The sequence below is a fragment of the Strix aluco genome, chromosome 4, assembly GCF_031877795.1.
Source record: "Strix aluco isolate bStrAlu1 chromosome 4, bStrAlu1.hap1, whole genome shotgun sequence".
Lineage (NCBI taxonomy): Eukaryota > Metazoa > Chordata > Aves > Strigiformes > Strigidae > Strix > Strix aluco.
The window spans coordinates 28,885,393-28,902,390 of NC_133934.1; the positions used below are offsets into that span (position 1 = coordinate 28,885,393).

Consider the following 16,998-nt stretch of genomic DNA (forward strand, 5'->3'; position numbering starts at 1 on the left):
TATGCCATGAAGGTGATGACAGGGATCCAGGGAGGTTGTGTGATTTCCATCCTTGGAGATGCTCAACACTTGACTGTACAAGGCCTCACACAACTTCATGTAATGTGACTGTGCTTTGAGCAGGGGATTGGTCAGGGTGACCTCCAGAGATCCTTTCCAATGTAAATTATTACAACTGTAATATATTTATCTATTCACAATCTGGAGTGCTCACACTCCGTCCTGGCATCCCCAGGTATTCTAGGAGAGCATTACATAGCCCCAACCCAGATACAAGGAGCCCCAAATCCCTTCTGGTAAACAAAATTACTTCCATCTTCCATGAAGAAAGTTTATGTGTTTGTCATCAGAAGCTGCAGCTATACAGGAAAAGAAAGGGCCATCCCTGAAATATTTATAGCCTTTCCACTGAAAGTCTTGGAACTCAGAACACTCATTTTAAAACAAACAAAAAACCAAAACCAAACCCACTCCCTACTAACAATATAAATATTTGGGGTTGTTTCCAAGCAAACTTTGTTACCCCATCTACTCACTCTGATGAACCAAGCTGTCTAGTAGGAGGTTTCTTATGTTCCACATCAACTGGTGGTTAGTGTATACCCTGCAGCAGTATGTTTTATAACCTTCTGAAAACATGAAACATTGCCATGCATAATATGAATCCATGAGGGCATTCTCAATATGTAAATAGAAAACCCTGTTAAACTCTCAACAAGCTAAGAAATATTTTCTTTCCAATATATTATTTGCTTCCTTTGGGAAATTCTATCCTTAATAAAAAAGCACCTTCACAGAGGCTGTAATGGGTTGTTTAAAAATAAGCCAACAAAAGCAAACAAACAAAAAACCCACACACAAATCCTAAGAGCCATGAGGGGAATTAAACATTTGTGCTGTCAAAGCATTAAAAACAAAAATACAAAATGTGCTATATTTAAATTAACTTTAATAAGAAGTACAAAAAGATAATGTTAAGCAATATTTTGCATGTGGTTAATAAATATTCTTCAACAGCAAGCAGTGACACATTCAAACATAAATCCAGTTATTTCTTTTACAGTTTAGAAAAGTAACAACTTTTTCCAGTTAAAACAAGGTCACAAATTACAGAATATTATCATCCTCTTTAATTATTTATAACTATGAAACCTACTAAATAAGTGAACTGTCACCCAGAAGATTTTATATGACGTTGATGTTCAAGGTTAAGTATACTTACATTTATCATGCAGTTTCTTACTATGCATATTTGATTGGTGTTTAATTTTCTTTAAAATTATTGGTTCCATTCTTCCTGTTTCCTTATTTCTTGTTAATATACTGGAAGCATCTATTTTCAAACTCCTATATATTCTTACACCTAAGTGACTCACTAAAGTAGATTTTTCATATGATGCATAAATGCTCTCTGACTCCAGTCCAGCTGAGAAATTGCTAACAATGTCTGAATCAGACTCCATGTTATTTTTTTTTTTAAATCAAGTATAACAAGATTCAGTGTAATCACTTCCATTAAAATTAAAGTGCCTTCAAATGTTTCCTAATAAAGTGACTATTTGGGGGGAGAGGAGTGAAGGGGTGCTGTTTAGGAACTGATTTTTTAACAGTTTATAGATACAGTACATATTGTACATATGTATTCTAATAGATGTAAAGTACTACATTGCATTCCGCGCTAATGCTAAGCTACAGTAGCCTATAAACTGATAAATTCAGCCAAAATGAACATCTAATAAAGAATAGCAAAAGCAGTTGATCAAAGCAATATCTTCTTCCATTTTCTATTTCCATCCATCCTTAACAGTGTAGATAGATGGATGAAGTACTGGAAAACAAATATAACACTTCAACCTGCTGAAGCTCACCTCTTTGAATATCAGATGAATGAAAGCACTCAGTGCAATCATTAAAAACCTTGAATGCATTAAGACGCGCTCCAGGCCACCTGATTGAGTGAGGTATTCACAACATTATGTAAGGAATTAAAATTTGAAAGCAAAATATAACTTTTAAATCATCCAACCATAAAAATATATTCACATATATTTATGTAGATACCAACACTAGAGGAATAGTATACATCATCTTGCATATTTTAAAACATCCTCCAAATTCCTTTTTGTGTTATCACCTACTCCTAACTCAGCACTTCCACAATATCTTAAAAGGCATTAATATATACCAGGAATGAAACAGACATCAAGTCCTGTATTTCAATATGGCTGGCTCTTCTTTTAAGGGCTTATTTTCATGGGTTAAAGAACTAAACACCTCTATCCAAAGAAGAGCCCAGGTGTACTCTTAGGTGTACTTCCCTTCTTTAAAAAATCCTTACTGACTTCAGTGATGTAGACAAATATCCTGAGGATACTAATCAGTTTTGTTTTAAATTCAGTGCAAATTTTGCCCTGATCTCAGCCAGACATGTCAAACCCTCAAAGTTTAGCCTCTTCCAGTAAGATGTAATCACAGACTCCAAAATATGAGTTCAAAGATTCAGCTAGAGAGATCTGAATCTAGAAAATTAAATGGTTCAAAGTAAAGGAAAACAAACTTTTTTATGTGTTTAACATCTGCCATTCATTGAAACAAACTTTTGACCCTTTAGTTTCCACTACTAAAGGTCTAAAATGATGAAGTCCCTTACTGAAACTTCTGGTTGTTAGGGAGTTCGGGTTATCTACAGAAATGAGGTGGAGGAGGCCTCCTTGACGAAAAAAAAAAAAAAATCAAGAGAAGGTAATGTTAAAGGGATATTACTTAAAGTTATGTTGCAAAATGACAGCATTCTAGCAGAAGGTACACTGTCACTGGGAAGAGGTGGAAGGAATCCTAAAACTCTGCTCTATAAAGAATGACTCCCTTCACTGGAGGCCGAAGCGTGACCTGACTTTCATATAAACTCACTTAATTACTTTAACATTTCAAAGTCTTTAAGAAAAAAACTTTATATATGATATCAAATTATACCACACAGAAATTCTATTTAGATTAGTTTAGATGTTTGTACATTTATTATGTTCTGTGTTTTTTAGATGAAGCTATTTAACTTTGTGGACTGATTTTAAAATGTTTTCTTCCTCCGCTTTAAAACCCATTGCATTGCTTTCTAAATTTTAGCATTATGTGTCTACACATAATTGGGCATAGACTGATGATAGGTTCATATCCATACTGAAATCATCTTTCATGCAAATTTGTTAGGAATGGAAATGTTCAGAAGCATAGACTTAATCTATTTTGTGAAAGGACAAGGCAAAAACTTGTGCACCACTTTCAGAATAAGAATGAGAGAGATGGAGGATGGATGCTGACTATCTGTGCTTAAGTGAAAGTCGCATCTCTTAAGAAAACAAAACCTAGAATTAACAAAGTTCTACTTAATTCCTGAAGTTTCTTTTCCCCCTCTGCCCTAGATGTCCCATACAGCAGGAAGCACACTACATTGCATGGTTTTCACAAAGCAGTGAGCAGAAGCCTCTCAGTTTCAAAGGCACAACTCATGTCCTTCAAGTTCAGCAGAATTATACAAGAAGTATTTCAATTTCATATTCTCTAAAAGTTACTTTCCCACAACTCACATATGGTAATGAAGGCTCAGAACTGAAGCTGAAGCAAAAACAGGCATTACCTTCCTCAGTGGATTCTTCCTCAATCATCTCGCAATTCACTGACACAGTAACAAAGCCATTTGCTTCTTCTCTTTCCCCCTTTCCTCCTTCATACATCCCTACCTCCTCCCATCTGCTTCTGGTTGCTTTCACACAGGCAGTTTATGGTGACCCCACTTTTGAAAACTCTCACCACCCCATATGTTATCTATAATCACTGGGAAGGGAAGGTGATTCAGTAAGGCTCCCGTTTGGTGTCTAGTGAAGCTATTTCGTGTTCTCTCCTAAGACTATAGAGGCAGACTAGCTCCTCAATTTAGCATAATGTTCAGTGTATGAGCAGTCTCCCAAGCTAAAGCTCGTATCTCAGAACATCTACCATAATATTTTTTTAAAGATGTTCGACAGTGCAGCAGTTACAAGTTGAATTAACCCAGATATGGAAGGTGAAGGTATTTTCACTGGCTACAACATAATTGAGAAGTTTGGAAGCCACTCTTTTAAAGGAATCTGTTATGAAGTCTCCCACAGACAACCCTGGCTGATAAACCCTGCTGATCTCTATATTCTTCATGCTGATTTATAAATTACTGTTAAATTACCAACTACATACATCCAGAAGTACATGCCCCAGTATTACACTGGAAACCTCTTTCATAAACCTTGTTCAGAATTATGGTAATTCCATCCAAGTTTACCACAGTGTTATATCATTGTATTTATTGTATTAATTTCTTAAATCACATAAAATATGACAACCTGACCCAAGCATACTGGGAAAAATAGATTAACATGTCAACCAAAAATTTCACTAGTAGATTCCATGTGCAAGTCTTTGATAGCGAAGTGACTGGCGTGTGCTCACTCATACTCTCTCTCCCCGCTTTAAGTATTTAAGACCAGCAAGTTTTATTCAAATTAAATGAAACTTCTAAGTATTTGGCACATATATTTGGGAGACCAGCTTTAAATTCCCAGACACAGATTATACTGCAAAATGAAAGAAGGCCTAACTCTTGTATTCCGGTGTTCCTTGCATGATGCTTGCATTCACTTAAATCTTTACATTCAAATTCACTTATCCAGCTCTTAGGTTCAAAAATTTGCAACTTGTGTGTAGTCAGTTTACTCACTATAAGTGTTTCAGCAGTGAAACTATAAAGCAGACTCCTTCCTCCCACCGAAGGAGTTTGCTTTAACACAGACCAACTGAACTAAAAGTAAAAGTCAAACTTTTCTGGAGTGTATGCCCTCAACAGCCTTGCTGATGCCCACAATAACTGCATGTGGATATTTAAAATGTATTATTTTCCACTGAGTGAATTTATATGGTATGCCTATTTTTCTATAGTAATGTGCAATAAATGTATCTTCAGCACTTGATAAACACCTGTTTTTTCTTCTGACTGACTCTAAACATACACAAGTGTAGAGAAAATGATCAGTGAATGAAAAAATAACTATACCAAATGAAAGTGGTAATAGCAGAACTGACTAATATGAGACAGCATCAGGCTTCTTGTGGAAACTGAAGATACGCTTTGTGCATGCAGCTCTGAATTACACAGGTGTTATCTTCCAGAGAAAAAGTCTTGTTGGAGAAGACTTGTACTGTTAAAAATCTTTGAGGGGTTCCGTTCTTGGATAAAGATGCAAAATCCTTTGTTATCAGGTAATCAAACATGGCTCTGAGCACACTCATGTTTGTAGTGGGGAGAGTTCTGCCTATACAGTGTCATGCATGGAGCAATACACAACATCGTTTAAACAGTGTGAAGGGTATGGAGTACCTGGGATGTGGCCAAGGATGAAACACAATCCTCTGTTTCTCATACCCCAGTCCAGTGAGGTTCAGAGAGTCCCTAGATCTGCCGATGTGAACAGAAGGTAAGAACTCCCACTAGGTCACAGAAAGGAGACCTCAGCTACAGAAAACATAATGGAGCTACTCAAGTTCAAGAGCAGTTTAGCATGGGCCTCCATTAAACTATACAGTCAGAGCCCTTTGCCAAAAACAGAGTTAAAAGTGAAGGGATTTTTCTACAGTTCTTATATTTACAATTATTTGTACATATGTACATATTTATATATTTATTCATACCTGGACAATGTGACATTAAAGGGATAATTTATAATTTACAAATGAAACATTTAAAAAATGTATAATTATACTATGAAAAGACCTTTTTTTTATTGCTTGCCTTCCAGCCTTATGCTCATAATCACACTATTGCACACATCTCCATGTTAGATGGAAGATCTACATTTATATATAAATATATATGAAAATAAGGATATTTTTATTTTAATGTTCTGAGTAAAGTGCTCATTTTTTAACTACTGTTGATGAGAAAGGTTGAATCTGACGGTTTAATTAGAGGGACTTCAAGGGATACACACCTTGTCCATGCTTCTCCCTTTCATTTAGAACTTACGAAATGTCTTTATTTTACTGATGTCAACTCTGTCTTACTATTAATTCTATTCATAATATACATTTGTGACCTTGGCATCTATACTGTCACACAAAGTACAAAACAGAATCACATTAAAAGCAAAGAAAAAGCAAGAAAATAAAACAGCAAATGAAAGCAGTGTTTCTTTTTGTTGTTTTTAGCGCATTTCCATGTCTTAAGATACTCTTTTATTTGATTTTTAGAAATATTTGTACAACTTTTTTAAATTCTGAACATATCTATTTTATGCACTATACTCAAGTACTGTACAAAACTGCAATAAATGACACTATACGACTACATATGTCTCTACTAGAAGACATCATCATAAAGGTGTATCATTTTTTAAAGGTCAACTAATAACTGCTAATGTATGTGTGAATCAAAATATTTTTTATTGGCCAAGTACACTAAAATCTAAATACAGTACACAATTATTACTTATGTCATGATTTACCAGGCCTTTTGGGGCTTAAAGAGTCTTTGCAAAGGCTCAGATGAAAAACAATTTTACTGATCAGTATTAAATGTTCATATAAAATTGTAAATGGCAGCTCCAATTTTGTTATATTTGTGTATATGAAATACAGTTGATACCTACTGATAATGCATGACCTTTTATTAAAAAAATAACATTCAAATCTTAGCAAAACCATTTCTAGTATACAAAGTTGTTGTAAAGTTATGTCAGCGAAATGTAAAGTTGCAATTTACAAAAGCAGCAGTAAATTTTATTATATGGACAACTTCCTGAACTTAAATCACGGTTCTTCTTTCCCTTGAATACAATGCTTTCTGGGACAAATACAGGGAAATGTTTTAATGGCAGGTCTTAGGATAACATTAAGCAAGGAAAAAGAGTGATATATTACTGATATACTTAACCCTGAAAAATTTCTGAGTGCTTTTATGAACCTGACAATAATCCTATTAAGAACAAAAGAAAAAAGAAAAATAATCCAACTTTGCTGAACCAGACAACCTGGCTTAGCAACATCAGATAAATAAAACAGTGAAAAGAATAAGAGTTTCACTAGCAGAAGTTGGTTGATATTGGAAATTTGATTAACACTTGTTTTTCCCTGAAATCATTTAGAAGAGTTTGTTAACAACTTCAAACAGGACAGAAGTAAGAAACTTGTGGCTTTTGCCATATAGTAGTTTTTACTACCTCTTCAGCCTAACTAGTATCCAGAATGTTTGTGAACAGTAGAACTGTACGATTTCCGTACTCTGTTATGTACATGGGTACTGCTATTGTATGAAACAATTATGCCTTTTTAAAAAAATCATTTTTTTAAATGACAGTTTCTTTCATTAAAGTAGAATTAGTTACTTTATAGAAAAATATTTTAACTTTAAATTAAAAAAATACTGTTCCTAAATAATTATGTAGGATCATAACTTCATTCCATTGTACGGAGAGAATATAATTCTGTATATATGTATCCTAGTTTAACAGAACTCCCCTGGGTATAACTTTTAAAGAGCTGGCTATATTTGCCATGGGTGCTATCTGTTTACAGACCCATGAGTTAACACTGTGTTCCTCCTTTGGAGATACACAGATAAAACATCTATATACACTCTGTACATAATGGTTCACAGATTAGCAGTTATTAGTCGTACTGTACATAGCAAACAAGCTATCTGATTAGAATGATGCTTTAAGTCCTCAGTGCAATTCAGCTTTTAGGTTGATGGCGCAAAACCAAGTAAGACAGGCTCCCTGTTTAAATATGTAGCCCAATACACTAAATTGAAAGTACCAAATAAGACTGGAAACACTATTCTAGACATTCTGTCAATTTTGCTAACACTGTTGAACGTCTTCTTTGCTTCCTGTGGCTTCGCTTCTGGTTTTGCCTTGTTGGGTTCTGCAGTTGTAGCACTCTTGGAGATGGTTGGTAGCACTGAGTCCTTGGTAATATTTGGAGCATAGTTGGCAACTGCCACTGCATAGGCATTGTTTTTCTTAATGACAGACGCTTTTTCTTTTTTCTATTGGAAGACAGCATGAAGTTAAATATTTAATGTGCATTTGCCAGAATGGACTTCATAAAACATCATTTCAAATGTAAAAGAAACAAATAAGTTTGTGTGAGTATGTAAAAACAATACCAGGAATACCATACTGATAAATTCAAATATAAAGACACTTCCAGTCTATCCAAAAAGAAGGTACAGGTAACATAAGAATGCTCTAAAATTATGTACTCTTGCATCATCCAATGCCCTAGTGAAGTTATATGAGGATCTGTTACTGTGATTGCAAGGATAACTGGATAGAGTTGGTCTTTCTCTAGCTGCTTTGTATCTGGCTTTTTACAACAGAATTGTGAGATCTTTAAAATGTTCTTAAAATGTTCTTAAAATGTTAAGCGAACTAGAAGGAGTGAATGAGTGGACTGGAAAAAAAAGATTACCCGGCATTGTAATAAAATGAAAACTAGGCCATCTTTCACACATAAATCAAGCATTACTATTATTTGAACATCTCATAACATACCACCAGCATATAAAGGAACTCCAGTAATGGTCTACATTTTTAAGAGATTCTGGAGAAATATGTGCGCGTTTACATGTATATATACCATCCTGGTCCAACACACACACACACATACACATAGAGGTCAGAAAGAGATTGCAATTAATTACTCCAGCCTTGTAGTTGCAGAAGTGAGCTGAGAACTAGTGCAAGAACTATTTCCTGTTTTCAGAAATTGTTTAAAAAATGCATAATAGTGATAAAAATGGGGATTAGAACCTAAAAAATAACAGATGATAAGAAAAGTGGGATGGAATGACAAGAATTTAATGAAGTTCAGCAAAGGGAAACTTAAGTCCTGCACCTGGGGAGGAATAACCCCATGCACCAGTACAGGCTGGGGCTAATGGGCTGGAAAGCAGCTTTGCAGAAGAAGCCCAGGGGGTCCTGGTGGACACCAAGTTGAACACAAGCCATCAGTGTGCCCTCATAGTAACAAAATCCAACAATCTCCTGGGCTGCATTACAAAGAACATTGCCAGCAGTCTGAGGGATGTGATCTTTTCCCTTGACTCAGCCCTGGTAGGACACATCCAGAGTGTTGGATCCACTTCTGGGCTTCCTAGTTCAAGAGAGACATGGACATAATGGAGTGAGTCCAGTGAAGGACCACAAAGATGATTTAAGGCCTGAAGCATCTGAAATATGAAAGGCTGAGAGAGCTGGGACTGTTCAGCCTGGAGAAGAGAAGGCTCAGGGGGAATCTTATCAATGTGTATAAATTTCTGGTGGGAGAGAGTAAAGAAGACCAGACCAGACTCTTCTCAGTGATGTCCAATGGAAGGACAAGAGGCAATGGGGACAAATTGAAATACAGAATATTCCACTTAAACATCTGAAAAAACCTGTTTTACTGTGAGTGTGACTGAGCATTGAAACACGTTGCCCAGAGAGCTTGTGGAGTCTCCATTCTTGGACATATTAAAAAAAATATCTTCACATGACCCTAGGCAAGTGTCCCTAGCTGACCCTGCTTGGAGTATATGAGAGTTAAATTCAACAATCTGCAGAGGTCCCTTCCAAGATCAGCAATTCTGTGTTTTTATGGGATGGTGTTTGCTTTCAAATGGCTAAAGTTCAGCCAATGGCAGCCCAATGGACACAGTATGTCTATAGATAGAGACAAGGATGTATAGGGAATGAGTACAGGCTTTAATTTTTATATATATATATAGGTACACAGACTAGCTCTGCAATAAGACTGTAATGCTATAAATTGATTCACTGTTTTGCAGCAATTCCAAAGAATGGAAGGATTTCAGTTTCTCAGGAAGCAAGGGTCTCCATATATAATTTAGAAGCAGGCAAATAAATATTAGATTCAGTCCATCTCTTCCACAAATACAGAATTAAAGAGATGAAGAAATGGTTAACTTCTGGCTCATATAAGAAATCATCAGCTATTATGTTAGTTTGGTTTGATTTTTAATCTAATGGAAGTGGCACACCTGAGGGAATCCTTGTGACATTTCTCATACAGGTGCATTCCAATTTTTTACTTCCACTGGGAGGCATCTACCCAGTTTCCAATTTTGGTATTAAATTAGCTCCAGTTTGATATTTATCAGGGCCATCTAAAAATCTTGATAAGATCTTAATGGTTAGATGTTATACCCCAAATATCTTGTCTCAGGAGATGTTGGCACATAAAAAGAAAATCTGGGATGAGGTGGGAATTCAGTATTGTTCCTTATTGACAGGAGTATGAAAACGGGCTGACCAATATGTAGCTTGTTCCTGCATCTGCTTTCTTGTGAGACAAATTCCATGTTGGCAGCACTTAGATGGGAATTTCCACATAACGTAAACACAGATGACTGTCACTGAGGGAACACATTTCACTTTACTTGGTGAAGAGTAAGCCTGGCTTTAGGTGCACAGATTCATTCAGCAAAAATAAGAGCAGATTACCAAGTCAAATTACAAGAGGAACGCTCTAATTGATCTATAATTTCTTCCTTTCAGACACATTTAGTGTGTTTTTAAAAGTTATCTGTAATATCATTAATGAGACCTGCATAGTAAAATGAACCATATTTTTGTATGAGAAACTATGAATATGTTAGAAGTTTAGCTTTTTGTAAAGTCATTTTGAAGAAAATAAAGAACTGGGTATGTGAATGGTATATAAATCTTAAAATGGAATGGCTGATTTTGTCATTCCTAGGGAAAGAATACTAGCTGTTAAACAGTTGCCACTCCTAAGATCATGAGACAACAGTGCTATATTAATTTAAAGGAGCAGCCAAAGGATGATTGGAGAGGTTATAAGGGCTCCCTACATTATTACAATGCCAGGGCAATGTGCCAGTCTGAAAAGCTTCACTCGTGACGTACTGATAAACTTGTAGTGATTTGGTATCTACTTCTAGCACACGGGAACAGATCCTGAAGCTATGAATAGTTCATGTCTTTCCGGAAGCCATAGGGAATTATAAGCAATATACTCATTTTCTCTATTTCTCCTTTACCATTAACTGAACATTTTGCTTCTTTATGCATTGTGCTTTATGCATTCAAAGTGCTTTGAAACCATCAGTTAATTAAACTTAGCCTCACGTCTACTATTATCATCTAGAAAGCAAATAATAGTCTATCCTTTTTTAAGGAGAACCACAGAAATCAGAGTATTCTTTGTCAGAAGAAATTCTTTTCCGTTGGTAGAATCAGGGATTAGGATAAAACAAAATTATATAATATAGCAAGACAGTCAAAACAAGAAGTCAGCTTTAACATTTGTCCTGTTATTAAAATTATAAACTGTAAAGCTTGACACAAATTGAGGCGTATCACCAAGTTCATTTTGTTCACAAAATAAGAAATTCTGTCAGGTTAAAATTTCTTCATGCTATCACACCTACACTGCTATCAATACCAGAAAATAAAGGCGTGACTATGTTTCTTCACACTCAGAGCATCAATACATCACAAGTGAGGTAATCAGAATTTTGTACACCTTCTATTTAAATTAGTTAAAAATTAATGCCTACATATCATTAGGGATCAGTTTCAGAATGTTGAAAATGTTCAAAACTTCTAGAATTTGTAATTAATAGTTTTTACATATATAGGCATTCAGTTGTTTTTCTGATGCTTAGTTACCAGGAAAATTAATATATATTGTATTTTTTAATCTTTTTTTTTTATTTCCAATTCAATTGGATTAAATAATAAAAAAGTGATCAGTATAATCTGGATTAAATTTTTTGAATAACCAGATAAACAGTTGTATCTGAGGAGTCAAGAAACAGGTCAGACCATTCCCAACACAAAAAAAAAAATGTGCTTGATAACTAAATCTGGATTATTGACACCAAGTGAGATTAGCTACATGAGGACAGATATATTTTTGTTCAGGACAGAAAATACATCTACATTCTTTTGATTTAAACAGTTTGGGTTTTTTTTTATATAGCCAAACCTATCAAAATAATATATTACAGCTGTTTTAGTGCAATTGACTGGAAATAGGGCTATTTCCTTAGGACTTACCTTATCATTCACTACACTTTTTCCATCCCAGGCCCATCCTCGCTTTGTGAAATAATTTACAGTTGCAAATTCAATTAATGCAGAGAATACAAATGCATAACAAACAGCAATAAACCAATCCATAGCTGTTGCATATGCTACCTTGGGGAGTGAATTTCGAGCACTGATGCTCAGTGTTGTCATTGTCAACACAGTTGTTACTCCTGCAAGGGGACAAAAAAAACAGAACATCAACAATTTTACTTGGATTTTGAATATTAACAAAAATACAAACCAAAAATTCTTACGTCATGTTTGTGAAACACAATGGAAAATTTGCTTATCTAAGTTGGTGACCAGAACCATATTAAAGGCTGTATCTGGAGTTTCCTTTGAAGTATTTTAGTTGAAGTCTAAACTTCCCTGTTTTAACCAGTTGAAGATTTTACTTAGAGGAGATAGAAAATTTTCTTTTTTTTTTTAGCTATCAGGATGGAGAAGGGACAACATTAACAGTTACTTAATGGAATCATAATATTTTGCAGCATTAGAGTAATAATGATCAATATGTTGATGACTTCACTGCAGTGGCTGCAGGTCTGGCACCTATCCTACGGACACTACCCTAACTGAACTTTGTTATTAGAAATGATGATTTTTTTTATTTTTTTACCTATAGCTGTCTCACTAACCATCTAGTGACATAGTTGAAGACATAAACATGTTAAGTTTTCATTCAGGTAACATGGATTTTTTCTAGAACAGCATATTGATTTGAAATGACAGATTGTTATAACTGTGTATTATGTGTCAGAAAACAAAAGACTTGATGATCCAGGAAGATTGTTCTTTCACTGTGGCAGTTATTAAAAGCACGGCACTTTAGAGTACTTTGTACATAATGAAGAGCCAGGAAGACAGGAATTACACTCAAAAAAATCAGAAAAAAAGGTACGTGGGAGGAAAGGAAGAGAAGAACACTTTTCTGAATCACTTTTAGCAAGCAGAAACCCACAGCCACAAACACAGTCTCCATTCCTTAGGTAAATCAGTTTTCCCACCTCAGGCTGAATCACACTTAGACAAACTAAACTATTTCCTTTGTGGCACACCATTAAATACATCTCCAGAATGAAAAGCAACACAGTGATGTACTTAGCATAGATCAGCAAACCTACACTCCATTATGACAGGCAAAGGAGATGCCATGGCAAAAATATTGGTAACAACACATCACAGCTTCAGCAACTACACACTCATAAAATTGCTGTAAGAGGATGCCCAAGAAAAGTAAAGTGTCTCCCTAAGCCAGATCTTCCACTGTCAGCAACCTGTCACCTGGGTTCTGCAGGATCAACATAGCTCAAATTTTTCCCTCTGCTACAAGAGAAGCATTTTTAACCACTGTGTGAGAGGGAAGAGAGGCAGCAAATACACCTACTCAGACCTCTTCAGGCTTTGCAATTTCCATCCCTCCCATAAAGAATCTCCATCTCTGAGAGTGCTACAAAGGATGACAGAGCAAAGCTAAGTGGACTCAGCCTCAGTGCGACTCTCTTTTGATGTGTTCCCTGTGCAGCAGGGAAAACAAGGCATAGAAACATCCTGCTGAGTCATCCAGACACCTTAGTAAACATAATTCTCTAATTGCTGTTTTTCAGCCTCCATAAATTAAAGTGGATTTGGTCTGAAATCAGCTGTGACACCGTTGGGATCTACTAACCTATACAATGAAAAACAGCTATCATACTATATTGTTTGAAAATGGGTAGACAATATATTTTGTAAAGAACTTATTCTCTCCTAACACTTACACAACATATGACTTAATTATTTTCAGCACCTCAGAGAAAAGGCAGTCTATCTTACATTTAAAATTATCACATGCAAATTTTAACACTGGTCCTGAGATGCAGATAAACCATTTTAATTGTACAGAAGTATCAGTAAAGTGATTGTTTCTCAGAGGTAAGGTGACCTTATCCACATGTAAATATATATACAGTTGCTAAGGTAGTGTTCTGTTTAACTCCTGCCTTTCAGAATGAACTTATCTTCTGGAAGTCACATTGGCTTCTTAAGAAATCTAATTTAAGATTAACTTCTGACCTTTTCTAGTCTCAATTAAAACATCATGAATTTACATCTTGCCTATCTTGTTATCAGTCGACAGTTTCTCCAAAAAGTTCAGCAATCCACACCACTTTGTGACCCAAATGCTAATCAAACAGCACATGGTCAGACAATTGCCAACACACTTTCATTTATTCCTTCACTCTATAAGTTCAGTGACGTTCAAGCTACTGCAGTCATTTAACCTGAATTGAGTGGGAAAAAATTGGACAGAAAATTTAATCTGTGATACCTGTCAGTTTAAGAATCTCTAGTATTTTTATAGTTGCTATTCTCCTTCAGTCGAAAGACAGATGATTTTGCACATTATAGTTAATTTGAAAAATCAGTTTTATCAAGCCTTCTTTAAGAAAAAGGAGTGGATGGAAATAACCTACCTCCTTGTCACTGCTAAACCTGAGAGGACTGAAAAATTATTAATGTGGAGGAACATGGTCAACTTGTAAAACAAAACACATTTATTTCACAAAGATTGAACTTAAAACTCCACAAAACCCATACACTGACCAGATCAAAAACATTCCTCATTGCATTATCTAATTCATAACACTAGTGAACTAAAACTGGTATAAAAATCAGTGAGTAGATTGTCCCTCTACAATGAGATAGCCAAAATATTAGAGGAAAACAGTCTTCTCCCCTAAATCATAAACTACTCTGACCAGCCTAAATAGTTTAACAGGCTATGTAAAGACTGCACAATATCTCACTATGATGTAGAAAGACCACAGTTTATATACAGGCCAAGAACTATCTTCTATAGCCCAGCACCCTGTAGATGTGGCACTGAATGCATGCCAGAAGGACATGGACAGCTATCCTCTTGTAAGAGACCACAAGCAGTCATCAGTTTGTCTTTAAAAAGAATCCAAAAAATAAACCATTGACATTTTCCTTCTCTGAAGAGGACCAAGCATTTTATACTTGACAGTCAATATACCTCAACATCACTATAACTTTTGTTCTCAGCAGTGCATGCCTATAAAAGTTAAATATCTTCTATCACTACAGGTTTATCTATTCAAGTGAAGGCTGGAGCTATCTGATTGCCTAGGACTTCATTTTATGGTCCCACTTTTGAAATGGCATCCACTCACTGGAGAGAGAATACCCATGTCCAGGTCTGCAAAGTCAATGCTTTTCACTGGCACCAAACTTATTATGTGGAAAATACCATCTCTGACGTATTTTGGATTCCAGGACAGATGGATACCATTCAAGATGTGTTTAAAGTTAGACAGCAACCTTTGGTCAACCAATTTCTGTCACTCAACAGCATAGGGCACTGCCACACAACAGCAGAAGAGGTGAACTGAAAAACTAGAAATGCCTAAGTAAAAACATACAGTGGAAATTGGAGGAGCTAGCACGTAAATATTAAAGTTAAAATCTGTCATGATGACTAGTTTATGCCTAAATTTGTATGCAAAATTCAGGCTACTCCTAGAGAGGGACAAGGTGTTTTGGACCCTAATTTTACCTCTTGTGTATCAACTGATTTTTCTATTTTGAACAGATTTTAGCCAGCTAAATCATGTCCTAGCCTTCTCATGTTAGAATGTGGACATCTCCTTTAAAAATGAAAGTGAAAGGCCTAAATAATGAGTTACCAAAGGAATTTCTGTTGCAAAAGAGGTATTTCAGCTTTGCAAGTAATTTCTACAAAATGCTTAAAATGTGTTCTATTTGTTATAATGTCATGCTTCTCCTCCCACAATTTTATCTTTCCACCACAGCACTTTGCAAAGATACACATAATGGTTGAAGAACATATCGTAAAAGGATTGATAAATTACTTCCTTTTTTTTTTTTTTTTATTAGGAAGCTAATTCTATTACTCTAGTATTTCCCTCTTTCTTTTTTCTTAACAGTAATTGCAAATGTTGTTAGGTAATTAGATCACTCAACCCGGCCCAAAACATCAATAGATTTATAAATACAAATAACATAGCAGAAAGAAAAAACTGTTGGCCCATTTACAGATTAATACTTCATTTTATCAATCCAAGAATAAATGGTTGGAGGTCTAAACAAAAGCTTAAAAATTCTGGAGATAGTGTAATTTTAAGTATTATGCCATAATATTTGGCTACACACCATACAGTTTCTTTTTTTTTACTTATGCAATGTATATATATTACTTGAGAATACAGTACAAAAGGAGTGTACATTAATCCTTCTTATACACTGGGAGATAAGTCTGAACAACCATTGACAGAAAGATTGTAGAAAATAGATCAAGTGCTCTGTCTACCCTTTTTACTAAAAGAAAACAGAAAAGGCCAGAAGCCTTTTTAAATGGAGGTCAGGGACCATAACATAATCTATTTTCCAAAAAGTTGCATTCAGTTGGTTAAGTTACAATAGGTATCATGCAGTTAGTGTTCATGTTGCTTCACCATACCAATACTGAGCAATGCAACAGACTTCCCCATCGATGGACAGCCAAGCTAATTCCCAAAGCTCAATGGCCGTTTACGTCAGCTCCAGTAAAAGTAGCATGTCATTATGACACTATTGGAACATGAGCTAGAACAAACACTAAGCTGTGTTCGTTCACAGCCAGCTCAGTCTCCAAGGGCTACAGTTTTCCAGGTATGCTTGCCCACTGCTTACCACTAGAGTGTTATGTTTACAGTTAGCAGAAATTCCCAATTAAGAAATTATTGACTGAAAGTTGTGAGTGGTGGGATATCTCTAAAGGCACAAAAGATAATCTGCAACATGCGAAAGGAGAAGTAAAAACAGTTGAGATTTTTTTCAACAAAATGGGAAA

The 16,998-nt window shown here is 35.5% G+C and overlaps 1 protein-coding gene across 4 annotated transcripts in view; it reads right to left on the minus strand.

Moving 5' to 3' along the window:
- Positions 1–932: 932 nt before the first annotated feature.
- The window catches only part of GABRA2 (gamma-aminobutyric acid type A receptor subunit alpha2), a 69,073-nt gene continuing 53,007 nt past the window's right edge, over positions 933–16,998 (minus strand). For 3 of the 4 annotated variants that reach the window (XM_074822442.1, XM_074822443.1, XM_074822441.1), the window contains exons 9-10: positions 12,111–12,313; positions 933–8,071 (exon numbers count right to left, since the gene is read on the minus strand). In XM_074822442.1, the coding sequence (XP_074678543.1) occupies positions 7,763–8,071; positions 12,111–12,313 (512 nt within the window). In that variant the 3' untranslated portion in view covers positions 933–7,762. The remainder of the gene's footprint in view (positions 8,072–12,110; positions 12,314–16,998) is intronic. The other variant, XM_074822444.1, reaches the window with a different exon arrangement.